The 19,466-nt window shown below is 34.7% G+C and overlaps 2 protein-coding genes across 3 annotated transcripts in view; one reads left to right on the top strand and one right to left on the bottom strand.

The window, feature by feature from the left end:
* LOC124946549 (protein artichoke-like) overlaps positions 1-19,466 on the bottom strand; it is a 53,501-nt gene that overhangs the window by 8,930 nt on the left and 25,105 nt on the right. Inside the window, exon 1 of one of the 2 annotated variants that reach the window (XM_047487340.1) lies at positions 1,398-1,416. The exons of the other annotated variant lie outside the window; for it this stretch is intronic. The gene's annotated coding sequence lies outside the window, so the exon portion shown is untranslated. Of the gene's footprint in view, positions 1-1,397; positions 1,417-19,466 lie in introns of those variants that run through there. 2 annotated transcript variants of the gene reach the window in all.
* On the top strand, positions 15,595-17,498 carry LOC124946552 (maltase 1-like). Its single transcript, XM_047487346.1, has one exon. The coding sequence runs from the start codon at positions 15,620-15,622 to the stop codon at positions 17,333-17,335; it is 1,716 nt and encodes a 571-aa protein (XP_047343302.1). The 5' UTR covers positions 15,595-15,619; the 3' UTR covers positions 17,336-17,498.

The following is a 19,466-nucleotide window of genomic DNA, read 5'->3' as shown; positions in this document are numbered from 1 at the left end:
CTTCTTATTCGAGCGATTTTTCATTTCTGTCGGAGAAGTTAATAGATTTTTTTAATTATTTTTAAATAAGATTAGATTGAAAAATAATAGAACTTGATATAAAGAAGTCTTTCATTTATTATGAAATGTATGATCATCTTTTTACTCAAAGTTCGTGTTTAATGTTAGATAAGTTTATTATTCATTAAACTTGATTCTCAGCAGACGATATCAATGCTTCTCGCTAAACTATACTTCCAATTTGATAGCCAATTTGGATCGAGTCAATTTAGAGACGAAATGTAGGAAACTCGCAAGCGTACATACGTATGTAGGGACGTATCAATCGCGTCGCTTAAGCGGAATCGACGCGGATCCGTATGGATCGGTCGGATAACCATCGATAGGTATTTCCTGTGCGGCCGAGGACCAGCCTAACTCTCTCCGGCCAGAATGTTCTGCTCCATTACATAGTCGCAACGAAATTGAATTTCCTCGGCGTGACGTGGCTGATGTTGTGCTTCTCGCGCAATACCGATTGGAGCCTCGAATCAAAATGATCAAGGTTCATTCGTAAGAAAACTTGGTATTTGGAAGGTAACTAGGTATGCAAAGAAAGGAAAAATAAAATGAAAAAGAAGAGAAGAAGAAAAGAATTGAGCGTATGCTTTTGTAAAAAAGAAAATTGCGCTTCGGATACAAAAATATAATACAGTGAGTGAAATTAAATGAGAACAATTTTATATATTTTCCTCGTATGGATTCTGAGTTCGTCTGAAAAAAGAAAGAAATATATTTATCCATTTAAACTGGATATGTAGAAATTAATTATTAGAGTACGTGTTAAATAATTAATTCTCTATTGATCTTGTAAAAAGAGAAAGAACGATCTTAAAATAGGATAGAAAGAAAAAGAAATGAAATTCATGTACACATAGATTTGCGCGTTACAGAAACAGGGAAAAAAACAACAGCTCCGAGTGTCTCGCAGTCGTTCGCTTATTTAAATAAGAACGAGAAGATGGTAATGAGAATGCAAATAGTACGGCGTACGTTCACGCGAGCTTTGTTGCACATGCTACGAAACAATAAAAAGTCACCGTCCGTGATGACCGCAGTTTAATATCGTGTAAAGTGAAGTTCGAACGATGCTTTTAAAGTAGCATATGTCGATGAGGAGACGGTATAAAACAAGGAACAACTCTCACGAGGATTACCTGTTTTTATCCTTTTTATAAATAGTAGCTATATATATTATAGTTCTATAGTACTCTTGACTAGTCGGTAATAAACCAATCGAATTATCAAAATGAGAATTTAAAAAAATTTAAACATTACATTCATGAGAGTGTACTTACACAACGTCTACGTTTTACAGGAGAGGCACGTAAAGCCCGTATATCTATATATGTACATACCTATATCCTCCCACGAATATTTCTAGACGATATCGAAAATCAATACGTCAATTATTTATCGTACGATTCGGTGTCGAATACCAATAGGAAGTGCCGTAAATATTGTTTGGACATTTTCCTTACGAATATTGTGCCAAGTTTCTAGGTCGTTTGATATAATTATAATATCTTTTTTTTTTACAAGAATTAATGAATTCTTATAACATTGACGAAGGCTACTTCTTGATGGGACATCAGGAGCGGCACCTTAAAAATCCACAATACCCGTACGGTTATTAAAAAGTGCAGTGTTATCAGGTCGCCTACTTAACCTACTTACATAAAATTCATGTTAATGTATTAACATCGTCGTTTTCAACATTATGCATACAAACTCGTTCATTGAGATCCATCTTCCTATTTTCTTTCATTTTTTTTTTGTTTCCTTTATTATTCTTAATTTGAGAATGGTAAAATATGATAATAATTTTATCTGGATATGAAGAAATTAAATACGACTCTTCGTCTGAAATACTAGTACGGGCATATATGCGAATTATTTAAAAATCCAAGCGATTTAATTTAAACGGATGTAGATAGAACGATAATATTTTGCTTTCGGAAGATTTATCTAATCAAATCACAATAGATTAATTTTGATATTATAATAATTAAATATTTATCGATCATTTATGTGCAGATTCTTTCTTATCTCCTAGCATTTCTTTGGATTTTTATCAAATTGCGAAGTATTGATAAATTTTTCAGCTTATTCACTGGATGTATTTGATATCAAGAAAGAAATTCACTATCGTAGAATATTATTTAAAAAAAAAAAAAAAAACAATATTTGTTTGGTTCTCATAGGAAAATTGCATTGAAAATTCTGGTATCCGATAAACGCGATATCTCTATCGATAATGCGAAATCGTTACTTTTTCTGTTGGTATTTACAATGATGCTTATCGAGCGGCACTTTTTTAATCTAGTCCAAGGCCGTAGCACACGTTGGATCGATCGTTTCCTAGAGTCAGCGCATTTAACTGCGCCGTTTTGTGAACGTCTCGAATTCTTCTTTGAACTGTAGTATACTATGGGACATGAAATTTTCATAGTATATTGTAAAAAATATAATAGCGAATCTTTTTTATATCATCATTACAAAGAAAATGATAAACGACTTTACAGATCGATTTGTGCGAAATTGACTCGACAGTCGATGTTTTAAGGGGTATCAATTGGATATGTAAGACGCTTCAGAAAACTGATACTCTCATCCTTATTCTAAGATGTGGCTTCTTTCAAGCGTGAAGTTCTTCCAAGAGGATCCAATCTGCTTGTAAAAGCAGAAACGTTCAACTTGATGCTTGACCGTCTCCTTTTCCCCATTTCCATCTTTTATCTTTATCGTTTGCTCTTCTTCTCTCATGTAAATCCAAGAAGGTCCTGCAATCTTGCTGGATTACGCACGACCACGAACGATTTTATAGTGCAACACATCAAAAGACGTCTTTCTTGAGTATTCTCGGGAAACCTTTCAAGTTCAAGTCAAGTCTCAAAACGATCGAAAAAAAACCTTCTTGCGTTCATTTTTCTTCGTGGACGATAAATTTTCTTGCATCTTATAGCTTCTTAAAGATGGTTTCTGTCCTTCAAGGTTCGAAACAGAGAACGTCGATCTTTTTCATCAAATTTCCAAATAGTAGTAGCTTTTTGTGTTACATTTTCTTCCCGTTGACATGTGTTTCGGATATATTAACATTTCTTATTTTATGATGTAAACACAGTTAGTGTATCACACATGAGTAATTTCTTTGATAGATAAAATTAATCGAGCTATGAAAAGAGAAAGAGAGAGAGAGAGAGAGAGAGAGAGAGAGAGAGAGAGAGTAATTTTTCTTCATGTGAAATAAATGAAGAAAAATCTAATTGAAGAACTTTAAATAAAGTTTTCAAGAATAAGGAAGGTATTCGACAGACGTTATGAAATGATTACGTTACTGTTTGTCAACCACCTTCGAGTCACGTTGTTCATGGAACTTTCCAATACATTAAAAAAATTTTCTGATAGCATCTTGTTTCATCGAGGGAGATGGGCTATAGATATAGGTCCCCACTTGAAGATTGAAATCATTTTTCGTACTTGGTGTAAATCAAAGTCAAAAATCTTTCCTCGATCAGCTTGACACATTCACTTACAGTATTCCTTACTTTTTAAAGTGGCTTTTGATTTGCTGTTTAACAGTTTCTTGTTTCAATGATATTTTTCCTGAAAGATCACGATAAGATTTTTTCATTTCTGTATTCATGGAAGAAAACAGTTGTTGTGTGCTCGCACGAGTATAAGATATCATGAAAAAACACTTTATTATAGTCACGTCACCAAGTCCGATTTCAGAAAATTATATAGATTAGCGATATTCATATTTGGAATTGTACAAAATCGAACGAGTGTGGTTACGAAAGAAGAAGATTTTTGTAGCAACCTCGAGCTACGTCTAGTTTTTTTTTGAAGAATTAAATATAGGTCAGCGTATCAGTATATTAATATAATATTTGTATGTCAATATAATATCTGTATGTCAATATAATATCTGTATGTCAATATAATGTTCGAATTATTAATGTAACATATATGCAACAATTTATTACTTCATTAAATTTTGTACAAATAATTAGGATAATATAATTATTCTTTTATTAACTATATTATTATTTTCAATACTATTATCCATTAGCTTTAATATTTACTAAATAGCTATATATAATATTTTTTTTTTACAAATTTCTAAAAAAAGACATTATGCATTATAGGATTGGTGATGTATTATCGTCAAAGTTAATCAAACTTTTGAATGACAATACAACTATTATAATACTAACTCCTTGATTAATCGAGTTATCTGCTCTAACTAAACGTATTTCTCATTCTGTATTTTTTAAAATCCATATATGTACGTTTTTCACGACAAAGTCTCGAATTTTCGCGAAGAATAGCGATTTACATTTCCGCGAAGATGATGATAAGGATGAGTACAATAGCGATGAAGAATACCGATGGAGAAGCTAGCAGCGCGACGAAACCCCTCGATGAAGACACGTTATCGTGAAGAAAATCGGACAGTTTCCGCGGATGAGCTTGCAGTTGATGGGCACAAAAGAGACGACCGGGTGTTTTTGTGAAAAGTCTTGAGGTTAAAAAGATGACGGAGAGTCAAGATATGTGTGTATATACATATACATAAGTGTGAAAGAGAGGGAGAGAGAGAAAGAGAGAGAGAGAGAGAGAAAGAAAGAATGGACGAGTTGGGTTAGACGAGCAGAGCATCTAGAAGGGGGTGACGTGGGAGCTTTTTTGAAAGAGCTTTCGCGGGGGGTCCTCAGGGGTAGTCGTTTGCTATGAAGATAACCACCACGATGTAACAACCTACGTACATTAGCTCCGAGAGGAAAGAGAGAGAGAGAGAGAGAAAGAGAGAGAAAGAGAGAGAAAGAGAGAGGAAGAGAGAAAATGGAGATAAAGAAAGAAAGAGAGAGAGAGAGAGAGAGAGAGAGAGACAGGAGGGGAAGAATACGGTCACGTCCGTATTTATCGCAACCCAAATCTGAAATGGAACGAATTCTTCCTTCTTCACGCGGTCTACTAGCTCGTGCCATTTTTTTTCATCAATATCCTAATGCTCTCAAGAAAGGTATAGGAGAATGTATGCGAAAAAGATAAAAAGAAGGGCTGCTTCGAAGCGATGCAATGAACAAGATGCTTTTTATTCGAATTTCAAACTCATTTACAATTCGTCGCTCTTAGCTGAGTTAACTCGTTATCTAAGAAATACGCGAGCTAAAAAGATAACAGACTCTTCTTTCAATCAATTTAGGTTGCCTTTGAGTTGGTCCAAGTTTACAAAAATCTGTGAAAAAGATATGATATATAATATATGTATAGTACCACTATTCGTTGCACTACCCTTTAAATGGTGATTTCTTTTAGATGATTTTTGTTCAGATAGATTTTTTTTTTAATTTAAATTTATTAATATCAATTTTATTTTACAATAAATACGAATGAAAATGATATCAATTCTTACAAAAGCTTTATGGACTATGGAATCATTTGTGGCTAAGCTCTTTTTCTCTACATACACGCACGCATGTATAGGATATCCTTTCCTCGCTTGTTATTCTAACGAAATTCTCAAATACCCATGAAATACATTCTTCCTTGATCGTTGAGGCAAGCATGTGGTCTTCTTCTTTTGCGACAATTTTAAGCTTCATTTGATGCGACGTATAGGGAAGTCATCGTCGTATGTGCGCGCGTCACTCACTCGAATGAACTCGCTGTCAGCGATGGTTTTAAATTATGTACTAGGAAATATATTCCTGAGCTGTTATCTTTGCTATTCTTTCGTCTTTCTTTATTTTTCTCTTTAATCTTTGCTTTTGAAAATTGTTTCATTGCAGAGATGTTAGAACGAAGAAAAGAATGATGGAAGAAATTTGTATGCATATCAGAACAAATCTAGATATCAGAAACGAATTAGAGTCAAATTTATCAAGTCAAAGTAATGAAATTTTTCTAATTATGCTCGTATCATAATAATTATTGTCCTTATATTTTTTTATTAAAAGATTAGTATAAAAACAATGGAAGGAACTCATCTATGATTTTTTTTTTTAAATTTTAACAAGATAATCGATAAGTTCCGTAATAATTCTTTCACTTTATCAACAATTAATGTTCTCTCAGATACTAAGAGCGATAACTATTTGTCCTTTTTCCATTATTTTCGCGAATCTCTTTATTTTTTTCTTTTTCTTTCAACTTTCTGCATTGCAGATTAGAATCATTGTTTCAAGGAAATAGTAATGTGAAAAGTTTTGTTCGTGCCGTTTTTGGAGCGTGCTTTCACAATAATGGTATTTTCAGGTTATAAAATCTGAAGTCCTTGGTGCAAAGAAATAAAGGAAAGAAAAAGGAAAACGAAATGAAGAGTCAAAGGCTTGGTATCTTTGGCGTCTCTCGCGTTAATTAATTTGTATTCAAGTCTTTACCACCCGCTGGCTAACGACGATGCTCACGTACCTATATATGTGTATATATATATATATATATATATATATATATATATATGCATGTATGTATGTATATAAATGTATCAGACGAAGTCGACGTGGTTCTATGTAAGGATTAATGTCGCTGATAACGACAGTATCGTTGATAACAAGAAGGGATATACATGTACTTTACAACGTTGTTCATTTACCACCAGCTTATTCGTAATAATTAGCTTTAGTAATCGATTCGTTAGTCAATTAGATTGTACACTTAAGTATATCAGAATGAAAAGTAAATCTGTACGTAATGAAAGATCTTTGCGAAAAAAAGAATTTTCAGAATAATCAATAATCAATAGATTCGTCTATAATTGGAAAATACAGATCGCTAGTAATCGTATTTCGGAATTCTTATCAGAAAATGTCAGAAGCAGGAAAACGAGAGATAATATGACGATATTTCAGTTTCGTTGGAAATTGAAATTTTGTATATAGAAATCGTCTTTTTTTTTTCTTATATCTTCTTCTTCTCCTTTACGTCTTCCCTCTCCTCTGTTGTAATTCAGTTTAGAAATTCTCCTAATTCAGTAATCTCTACCACGAGATCGGATTGTTCGGTTTCAGGGGACATCGCAATGGTCGTTCTATAGCGAGAAACTCTGTATTTCTCCTTCGTAACAGGATGACGTGCCAATTCGAGTTGGTAGGTACATATGCGAGTTCGTGTTTTGGGAGAAGTTTCTCTAGGAGAACTTTCGCCATCGTTTCTTCTTGCTTTTAAAAAAGTGGAACGAGATGTTATCGAACTTACTATACTACCATTGTATACATGTATATCTACCTACATACATTCTCGAAGAAAAAATATAATGTTACGAAGACATAATAATTTTTCGTATTCTTTGATATTTATAAGATAAAGAAAGAAAGTATTTAAAAAAAAAATCAACGAACAGATTAATAAATTGTAAATGTTTTCCACAAAGTCCAAGTAATACAATTTATCGATCAATATACATATAATACTATCATCGTTTGGTAAAATTCTTGTTAATATCTTGCTAGTATATTTTTTCTATTTTTCTTCATATATATTAAATAAAAAGATCGAAAGAAAATTTCTAACACATTCTATTCTTTTTAATAGTATCACGTTGTCGGTATGAGTTCGTAGTAATCGAAGAGAAGATAAGAGAAATAAGTTGCACTCTATGGCGAGATGTAAACAACTTGAATACTAGTAAAAGTAGAAAAATAAAAGTACTATCAGTGCAGAAGCACTTGTGTTTTTCCTCTCATTCTCTTTCAGGGAAATGCAAATTTTGCGGAACCATAGTGTAGCCAACGCCTCATGGCAACCCTAACGCAAAGGTACGCGCGTAGAATCCGCGTCGAGACTGTGGTTCCGCGGCTAGCTTTTGATTTATATTCGAGTCACGCCAAAGGTGTGTGATTTATACGTAGGAACAATGACAGAGGCATTGCTGCCTAAAGTAGCGGTTGCTCGACAAGTACAAAAAAAAAAAAAAAAATAGGAAAAGAAAATTTCTCCGTTGAACGTAACCGCGATTAATTAAATATAATAATTTATCCGAAGTTTGAGGTTGAGCTACGGTTTTTTACGGTGCACGTTTTTATCGAGAAAAATTCTTCATCTCGGATATCCTGACTAGGATCGATCGATTCGCTTGAAAGACAGGAGATCTCTTTTCTATACTTCATTATCGTGTAAATGGGACAATTACTTGAAGCTAAATCGAGCTCTTTACGCCTGACGATGGGCCCTCATCTCACTTCATTTTCTTTAACATTATCGTAGCACGTTTTGCGGTACGTCAGGAAATATCTACAGTTTATCGTTAATTTGATCGAACGCGATGAACGATAGTTCTCTTGTTAACGAGATTTTCTCTATTAACTCCTACAGTATGAATCTGTTCTAATTTTATTAAAGGAGATCGTTCGAAGATATCAGAAAGGGAAAATAAATTTTTCTGAAACTTATTTGCAGTTTCTTTTTCTTTGATAAAAGTAACTTACATAGTTATTCAATCGTCAGGACTTTTGCTTCTCACTTTACCGGAAATTAGGCCAATCTGATCGCAAAGATAGGAAGATGAATTTCGACTTTCAAATGGACCAGATGTCGCCTTCCATTACGAGGTTTTTCGAACGCTAACAAGATTTTCTGATATTGCTCTTATTATTCTTATCGATTTCGGGAAATTTGTTCGTTTCATTTACACCGTAAATGAAAACTTTTGTTGGGTAAAAAGGTTTTAAGTTACAGGTAAATTTTAACGAAGTGATTTTCTTCAATTCAAGTCAGAACTCAAATTAGTGTTGTTCATTATTGCGGTTTTCAACGAATTGGATTACGTAAAATATCCAGTGATTTTAAGGAAAAATTTGAAAGACAAGATAAATGATTATGCTGTAACGTACAATCGGTGAACATGATTGCGATTTGGATTAATATGGAGGCAATGGAAGTAAGAGAGAAGAATGGAGGTAGAGATAAAGTAGGATGTCTTCTCTTAATGTTCCATTGGAATTAAAGCAAGTGTTGTAAACTACGTAATGTAGTTTGCGTATGCAATTACCTTCCTTCTGGCCACTTTACAGCCTGCTTCCATACTATTCGGAATATTACAATTATATTTTACCTCTGTCTGTTTGTCTGTTTGTCTTTCTCTTTCTCTATTTCTCTCTCTCTCTCTCTCTTTCTTTCTCTTTCTTCTGCATTGTCTTCCATTAAATTAATAACAGTTCCTTTACTACTCCCAAGGTTTGTTTTCTAAAGGAAACCGGCCTTAAAGGCGAGTAAGCAATGACGTTTCTTAGATATACTAGTGAAGTGTTAGATTCCATAAATTCTAACCTTTGGCAATCTGATTTATAGTAACGGTTAATAGAGATTGACGCTTTGTATAAATATTGAGACTCGTTTGGCCAAGTTAATTTGTCGAGTACGAGGTTGATTAGACACTAAAGTATAGCTAAAGAAATGTTCTTTGCTTAACATCGATAACATATAGTAAAATCCAAAGAGTAGAAAAAGGTTTTAAACTAGCGAGAGAGTAATAGAGGGATATGTTAAAACGAGAGACAGATAGAAATTGATACGATGCGAACTAACTCCTACTGTTTCGTATTACGAGTACACTCTGATATTGGTCGAACGAGGACGCTTAATTACACGGACTAATTAAAAAGAGGTAGTGAATTTCAATGGATGTATATATGTATGTACATACATGTGTACGTATGCATGTATTACATTCGACATGGTCGAGTGAACAAAATTCGCTTCAATCGTCGCTAGAGAAAAGATTCTCGTTTGTATGCGTTTCAACAGTTGGAAAAGTGCGATGGAATTCGCAATAGCAATACAATGAGACGTGAAAAATTCAATCGAGTTTTCTTTTGTGTTAAAGGAAAAAGAATGAGAAAGAAAAAAAGAAGGAAGATATACGTACGAGGTGGTAATTTCGAAGAATAGTTTGGAATTTTATTAATTTCATTCAATGTCAAGACGATGTACAAGACAGATTTCTGGTGAGAAGTCGTAAAGTCTTTTTCTATCTCTCTCTCTCTTTCTCATTCTCTCTTTTTCTTTCTCTCTATCTCTTTCTCTTTTTCTCTTTCTCTTTTTCTCTTTCTCTCTTTCTTTTTCTCTCTTGTCTTTTATGTTTCTTATTATGGACGTCAGTTCTCGAAAAGCCCAAACCTTCAGCTCTCATTGTTTCTGGTTACTGGAATTACTCTGAGCTTTAAATATCGCGACTATACTTTAACGCATCGTTTTCGTTTCTACGAGTACAAAAGGAGAAAAAGAGAAACAGAAAGAGAAAGAAAGAGAGGTCATTACACTTGATAGTACTGTCTTTCTCTTACTATTATGTTCCATTATTTCTTCTTATTGTATTACGTATAGAAAGCCATGACCATTTCATTCTCCAGACATTCTAACATTTCAAGATACTCTATTCCGTTATTTGTTACCGATCTAAAATCTATCCTTCTCGACTTTCCTTTCCATTTTTTTTCTTTTTTTCTTCTCCTTCGCACTGCACTATTATTCGACTTTATACGTCATTCGCATTTTGATTAAAAGGAGAAAGACTTCTCTTTGGAATTTCACATCGATTTCTCTGATTCGTGCGATCTTCGTTGAAAAGCTTGCTGAGAGTCCTCGTTAGAAGAGTTGAACGCACTGATTCTCCGAGACGAATGGAGTAGCAGGAAGAGGATGTGCTTTCGAATAGATTGTCGTCGTTCTCGAATGTGAGATTCAAATTAGGTAATTGCAGGATTTGAAAAAAGTTCGTCGTTAATTACATTCTTCCATCGAGGGGATTATTTTTATTCGCGTAATTCGAGAAAACGAGATTGATGTGGCCCTGGTCTCTTAGTTTCCTTCAAAGACATTACTGAATATTTCTGTTCCTTTTCTTTTACATTCTTTAAAACACGTTTATTTTTATTTGTAGTTAGAATATCGCAAGCACTACGTGACTAGTAGGAAGTAAGTGGTAGCAGATAAGTTTAATCTTGCTATTAAACCACCTTTTTTATCTTTTTTTATTATTGCTTTTATCTTAGTGCTGTTTATCGCCTAAGAAACAACGCCGCCATTATCTATTAAGATAAGAGAGTTGAATAAGAAAAACACAAAAATATTTATGTAAAAAGTTTCCATTTTTGTAAATAAACTAGTATTCGTTGGTTACCTTATTTTTTGGTTATTTAAGATTGAATTTTGATTTAAACTCGTAACGACAAACTCAAATATTCATCCAATGTATATTATCCAGATATTCTTTGGTAGACTACCATCAGATGACAGAAGGTCGCTACGTGACGTACGCTATGCACTCAATATATTTGGTTTCGATCGTATCACGAGCCACATTTCCTTCGCGTCTTCCTATTGCAGAGAAATAAAAGTTGACATTTTGTCGATATATCGATCGGTAATCTCTTAAAAAAAGAAAAAGGAAGAGACTCCGAGGTCCAGATGTCATCAGAAGCTTGTATGTACGACGGACCACATGAGAATGTCATATGAACGAACGTATCACTAATTGCTCGCTCCATTAAGGATTCTCCAATTTGTACAACGAACAGTCGTTACGTTTACTACTACTACTACTACTACTATGAAACAAACGAATGAATACGGCTGCGCTTAAAAAGAATGCGACGTTATTTAACGCCGGCAGCGTTATTTAAAGTGTGTCCTATATCACAGGAGAAGCCTGACTTTCCTCTTTTATCGCGATTTAATTAATCAGTAAGTGCTCCTTGTTGAACTCAATGTGGCTTTCGAGATCGTCCGCGGAAGAAACCCTCGAAAATTAATGGTAACGAGTAACGAGTCTTCCACTGTGTGAGAGTATAGATGTGTGCCTGCACGTCCGTGTATCGGTATGCACAAAGAAATTCGAACTCGAGTATATAGAATGAACGACGAAGAAGGTAGAGTTACAATTAACGTGAGTCAATCCGCGATCAAACTGAGGAACATTTAAATAAACTCGACCGATTCGTCAAGTGGACGAGCTTACTCGAAAGTGTGATTTTTTCAAATTAATTAATATCTCGCGAATGTAGGTAGAATTTGTCGTCTCAGGGTAACCCATGTTGGAATGTAAGAACGGTAAAAGAGAAAGAAGAGAGGAAGAAGGAAGAGAAAATGGAAAAATTTTTAAATATGTATTTAAAACGTAAAAGGTAGGAAACGTTTAGATGCTTTTTTAAATGATATCAAATGCATGCGTACGTCCTAAAAAGTAACTCTTGCGGATAGGATTAGAGTACCATTGGTATGTCGGCTTGGTTAACATTGGTGCATTTTAATTATGGTCACCCTTACCTTATCCGCCTTGTACTTCCTAGTTTTAGAACTCTTAACTTAACCCCAGTCGACTTCCTTCTTCCAGCGTACTCTTCCTCCAGTGCTACACGCTATTACGACTCTGAGATTATTCCTACTAATTATTTTAATTACGCGTGCCTACGAAACGTTCGTCGCAAGGTGGAGACTCGAAAGTGAAGAGGCAACGCCGCGAGCGTACGCGCCATCGTCGCTAAGAATCTTCCCTTTTGCTTGTTTCCGAGCAAATCGAAGTGAGAGATTATGTAATTTTCCGACTTTTCGACAAGTTAGTCTGTATTTCGTTCTCTCTTTCGTTCTTCTAATACTCAAAAATAAGTCCATTAGAAGGTTAAAGACCTTTGATAACGATGTTATGCTGAAATACTTTGAATTATTTTTAGAGCTTAAACATATTGTTTTTCGGGCATAAATGTTAGGAAAATGATCATTCGATGGCAGTCAACGATGCGTGATTTTGTTAACATGATATTTCTTCGTTTTCTTCTCATAAGATTATTAGAAAATAAGAAAATATTTTACATTGTGAAAAAAGAGAGAGAGAGAGAGAGAGAACTTACATTACGCTTCATAAAGTTATGATGCATGAAAAATAACTATGTATTATATTCATTATCATTTTCTTATTTTAAGATTCATTTTGGCAAGTGGCGAATTTCGCCATGATAAATGACAAAAGATGATGCAAGAGTGGTAGTAATTGAAATATGAGGGAATCTTAAGAGCCTCATGAAATATTTTTCACCGAATAGCTTATAAATAAAGAATGTTGTCCTTTACATTTCAAGAGCTTCCTTCGTTTTACTCTACCACTTGTACTTGTATCTCCTTTCTGATTCTTCTCACTCTTCCTTTCATTCTTACTTTCTTAGCCTTTTTCGATGGAAATGTAGCTACCCTTAAATTCTCCCTTGATTTATTCGCAAGTGTTATGCAAGCGTGTGCTCGTGTCTCAGTAATATCAATGCATCGCTAATGTATTTCGTGTTTCGTGTGTAAAGCGTGCGTAACATGCGAAGATATAAACGAGAGAATTACTTTTGGATTTATCGTGACGTTTATCACATCATTCATTTGGTTATCCGATATTCATGACATGTAGCCCGTACGTTTTATTTTGCGTGTATTGATTTATTTTAGTTTCTACGTACGTAAAACGTTTTTTATATTATTGCTTAAACGTAATTACATTTTACCTTCGATAAGTTCCCTTGAACTCGATAAAATACTTTGATGCCAGAGTATTGACATGCATTTTAAATAAACATTTAAAGGGCACTCTATATCAAAAGCCTATTGATCACAATAATTCACTCGAGAACGTTTATCGTTCGAGAATTAATTAGCGATCAAACCGTGGCGACTCGAATAAACTTGTTAGGCTAATTAATTTGCAGTATCAGGAGCACTTTGCATTTGACATCGCTGATGTCTCTCTCGTTTGTGGTAACTTCAAAATTTCCAGTCTCGAAATTGTTCTCTCTCTCTCTCTCTCTCTCTCTTTCTCTCTCTATCTTTATCTCTATCTCTATCTCTATCTCTCTTTAATGCGTTAATATCCTCGAACTATTTCCAATAATTTTCAAAGACTATATATAGTTTGCGAAATAATTGTTATTTAGGGGATGTATACATATGATAGGTTCTTTGAATTTCTTTTGGATAATTTACGTAAAACTTGTTCCTAAATAATCTAAGATAGAAAGAAAGAAAGACAGAGGAAGAGTAAGGGAATGAGGGAAAGAGAGAGAAGTTGAGAAGAGCAACGAAACGTTGGATAGTAGCGCGTTACTTCCGTGAACGAGGGCTAATAACCTGGGAAGTTAATTACGACCGTAAACTGCGAGGGGTTTGTTTGACTACCCCATCGCGCCAAGGGTGGCTGACATAAGGTGGCCTTGTTACATCGGCTATGCCGACACCCTGCTAGACACCCCTGTCGTCTCTAAATCCTCTCTCTCCCTCTTATTCTGCTGCTCTTTCGAAGCTATCACCCATCATGGAAAGCTTTCTCATTCTCTTGAATATCAAGGGAACGCTGTGAATGTTAACTTAAAGCTTTGTCTTTGGCCGTCGGTATCGCGCGAACAAATCGATATTCCTTCAGAAGATCAAGTTCGCTAACAAAAAAAAGTGAGAAAATAAGAGAATTATATTTCTTTCCTATTCATTCTCTCCAATTCTTATATATATATATATATATATATATATATATATATATATATATATATATATGTATAACATTTCAAGGAATTTTATTTATTAATAGGTATATATATATATATATATATATATATCCTTGAAATGTTATACTGCTGGAACAAATTTAAATTTGTTCTAAGATCAAATTAAACAATATTTTTAACCTTAATGATAACATTTAGTTTAAAAGATGAATTTCAATAAGATCTTAGTTGGATATTATTCGCGAAAAGATATGAGCAAATGCAAAATAGTACTAAGATTTACTCTTTTGCAAATCGTTGGCTTCGTGAAAGCACAATATTCATTTTCTTCTACGCACTTTCGAAAATAAGTAAGAAATAAGCGATGTGGTGCAAGTCGAGGTCGATCCAACCCCACGTATAATTAGTTATAACAACGATAGCGGTTATGAGAGGCCAACGTTCGTAAACGTTTTGAACACGCGAGAAGGTGCGCAAGCTCGATGTTTACAGTCTTTCAAATGGCGTAGGAGGCTCACGGTATTTTATGGTTCGTATGGAGCATCGTACATTTCTACACAATGATGTTACGATTGCATTGTATTTGCAGTGTATTTGGACTCTATTTTATTTTAACCAAAGAAAAAACATTGAAGATGTTAGATTTTCTTTATCGCTTTGCACAACTTCTTGTGGTAACAGCGATCGTTGTGAAGACCATCTATAAATTAACAAGAGAATTTATGATTGGTGTATTTCGACGAATTGTAAAAGAATTAGAATAACGAGCCGAACATAAACTGCAATATTGATAGATTACAAAGTGAAACGATAAAGGTAGATAACTGACATTTTGTTATCCATACGTTAACGATCTTCAGTACGCGTAGATTTATCACAGTAGATAAACAATCAAGATCTTTCATTTGTAATCGTACGTCAAATACTTTCAATAAAGTTTTGTAAATAATATATCGCGAATAAATACTTCACTTGATTTTTCGATATCTTATTTTCATTATAAGTGATAACACTTCTATATGCCTACCTACTTGATATATTTTTCCAGCTGTTCGTTTACTATAAATGATCAAACAATCATTGAGTATGATCAGTAATCGAAAATGTGGGGAACGGTTACGAAAGTCGTGTTATTAGGGCTTTGCCTTTCGTTGTCACCTTCGGGTGCGAACAACGACTGGTACAAGAATAGCTTAATTTATCAGATCTATCCTAGAAGCTTTAAAGATAGTAATGGCGACGGTATCGGCGATTTGAACGGTATTACCAGCAAATTGGAGCATATCGCAGATATTGGTGCTGATGCTCTTTGGTTATCGCCGATATATACCAGCCCTCAAGCTGATTTCGGTTACGATATTTCTAATTTCACAGACGTCAATCCAGAATATGGTACTCTGGACGATTTTGACAGACTTGTGGCAAAAGCAAAGTCACTCGGTCTTAAGGTAATACTTGATTATGTGCCAAATCATAGCTCACACGAGCATCCGTGGTTTAAAAAGAGCGTACAAAAGATCAAGCCGTACGATGACTATTATATTTGGCGAAATGCAACATACGTTAATGGTACAAGGCAACCACCCAACAATTGGCTCTCCGCTTTTGGAGGTTCGGCATGGGAATGGAATAAGCAACGTGAACAGTATTACTTACATCAATTCGTTGCTGGTCAGCCAGATCTTAACTACCGTAACAAGGATTTGGATCAAGAAATGAAGAATGTTTATTCGTTTTGGATGGATCACGGAGTCGAGGGATTTCGTATCGATGCGATTAACTTTATGTTCGAAGATACCAGATTCTTGGACGAGCCATCAGCTAATCGTCCTGACTTGCCACCGGATGACTACGATAGTCTCGATCATATCTACACCAAAAATCTGAACGAGACGTACACTGTACTTTCTAGCTGGAGAAAGTTACTCGATGAACACTCTAACAAAATCAAAGGCGATTACAAGATGTTACTTACTGAAGCTTACGCAGATTTTGATCTTACAGTAAAATACTACAACGCCGGTTCTACCGTACCATTCAACTTTATGTTCATGGCAGATCTTAATAATCAATCTTCAGCTCCCGATTTCAAACGTTTTATCGATCGTTGGATGAATAATCTTCCTTCAAAAGACACGGTTGCCAATTGGGTAGTCGGAAATCATGACAACCATCGAGCTGCTAGTAGATACGGAAAACAACGAGCTGATCAATTGAACATGCTGTCTATGATTCTACCTGGTGTTTCTGTCGTTTATAATGGCGACGAAATTGGTATGCTGGATAGGGATTTCACTTACGAAGAAACAGTTGATCCAGCAGGTTGTCAAGCAGGTCCAGATAGATACTATCTTAAATCGAGAGATCCAGAAAGGACGCCATTCCAATGGGACAATAGTACGAGTGCTGGTTTCTCTACGAGTAACAAAACTTGGCTACCGGTGAATAATAACTATAAGACCTTAAACTTGGACATACAGAAAAATAGTCTTATCTCCCACTATAAGGTCTTCAAGGATATGATAGCGCTCAAGAAAACGCCTATTATCGAGAGTGGATCTCTCGAAAGTATTCTTGTTACCGAGAAAGTTTTGGGCGTTGTACGTAGACTTCCAGGATCAACGGTGGTTCTACTGATCAATTTCTCGAATTCCGATGTTCAAGTTGATGCCAGAACATGGTTGAATATTCCCGAACAACTGGTTATCTATACTGCCAGTGTAGGATCTAATATCAACAGTGGTACCAAAATCAAAACGTCTTCTTATGTTCTGCCGGGGGCATCTTCTGTTGTTTTAGTATCTCCAAATGTCTTTTAATATTAATTAAAGAAAACTTACATAGGTGAAGTAATTCTATCGATTATTGTAAGTGCGATAACAATGGATTTTGGATTATTTATTATATCTTTTTAATTCCATTATATTGATCAATCCTTGTTATTTATTTATATTACAAATAAATGGAATGGTGTACTGTCTATATAATTGTTTTATCTTCCAATGCCTATCCTTTGTCACAAAATCGTCCTAAGAAAAATACTTTTCGATTCAACGAATCCGCATAATACGCGCATTTCCAGCTTTGAACAGGAGAATCCTCGGTTCGTAAATATTTATAATGAAGATATCCAGGGAGAGTAGTAGTTTCTCTCGTCAAAAGTCACCCTCTTAACCATATACTGCCGTCACTCTCGAATAACTCTACGATTTCGCGAAATCCGAATACGCATACTTTCGTAACTCCAAGGTGTTTCCATATCTTAGCATAAAATTACAGGAGTTTTAATCTTCATTCGTAAATCGGCAAATAGTAAACATTGTACTATTTAATTGTGCAGTAAGTGGTAATATCGATTTATACTGTATTTCGACGGACGGCATAAACTACACTCTATAGAAAAACGGAATATAGAAAAACGGGGAGACGAAACAATAGACAGGGATGAAGAGAAAAACGTTGTGAGATGGAGAGACGTATAAAGAGACAGAGACAAAAAGAAAAGAAAGAGAGAGAGAGAAAGAGAGAAAACATGATCAACCGTTTTTTCTCTACTACGTATTTTTGTTCCCTTTTGTTCGCATACTACGAGAGTACGTGAGCAGGAGAGGAAGAGAGAGAAATCGTTGTTGGATAGGAACGATATTGCTTGGTAGATTTTATGCGTAGCCCGAATCCAATTATCCTGAATAATTTATAGCTGAATCATGGGCATTAATGACAATGCTTTGAATTATGTTTCGTCTCGTAAGATTATGAGAAGTCAACGCTCGTAAACGTTTTGAACACGCGAGAAGGTGCGCAAGCTCGATGTTTACAGTCTTTCAAATGGCATAGGAGGCTCACTGTATTTTATGGTTCGTATGGAGCATCGTACATATCTACACAATGATGTTACGATTGCATTGTATTTACAGTGTATTTGGTTTCTTCTTCTTCTTTCGATGAGGCCTGTTAGGGACCACGTGCCAATTTCAATTCTTCACACTTAGCTGTTTTCTCTTCCGTTCTCTCCAATATTCCTTCATTTTTTCACTATGCTGTTTCTTTCTGTCCTCAGACCACTTCGCATCAGGTTTCTTCTTTGAAATCTTCCTTGGAATCTTTCCATGCTTAATACCCTCTTTCTAAATATCTCTCTGTCTATAGTTTCTTCTTCACTTATATTATTTCTTTCTAGATCTTTCTTTACCTCTTGAATCCAGCTAGTTGTTGCCTTTTTCTCCCAAAGATACATGAGTATCCTTTTTGTTAATCTGGAATCATCCATTCTGTAAATATGGCCAAAAAATTGCAGTCTTCTTTTCCTTATCGTTTCTGTTATGCGTTTTATGTTCCTGTATATTTCATTATTAGATCTTAATTTCCATACTTCTGTTGTTTTCGCTGGACCTAAAATTTTCCTCTTGATTCTCCTTTCTAGTACTTCTAGTTTATCTAATCTATAATTTAGTACCAAGCATTCACTCGTGTATAAGCATTCCGGTTTCACTACTGTAGTGTAGTGCCTTATTTTAAGATTTTTAGATAAACACTGTTTGTTATAAAAATTCTTAGTGATACCATACGCCCTTTCCATCTTGTGTACCCTTTCTTCTACTGCAAATTTTTTTAAACTATTTTCTTGAATTATTTCTCCCAGGTATTTGAATTTCTTTACTTTTTTCACTGGACCAATATCTGTAGTCAAAAATTTTGGAACGTTCTTGATGTTTATAATAAATTTAGTTTTTTCTACGGAGATTTTCAAACCTGCTTTGTTGGCTATTTCTTCCAAGAGATTGATTTGTGTTGTTGCACTTTTTAGGTTGTCTGACATTATAGCAAAATGGTCTGCAAATGCTAGGCAACTTATTTAAATATCTTTGTTTTTTCTCCCCAAAGTTACTGGCGAAATGTTATGTTCTTTTAACTTTACATTGCAAATTTTGACAATTTTTTCTAGAACAC

The sequence above is a fragment of the Vespa velutina genome, chromosome 2 (assembly GCF_912470025.1).
Source record: "Vespa velutina chromosome 2, iVesVel2.1, whole genome shotgun sequence".
NCBI lineage: Eukaryota > Metazoa > Arthropoda > Insecta > Hymenoptera > Vespidae > Vespa > Vespa velutina.
This window is presented reverse-complemented; position numbering and strand designations above follow the sequence as displayed.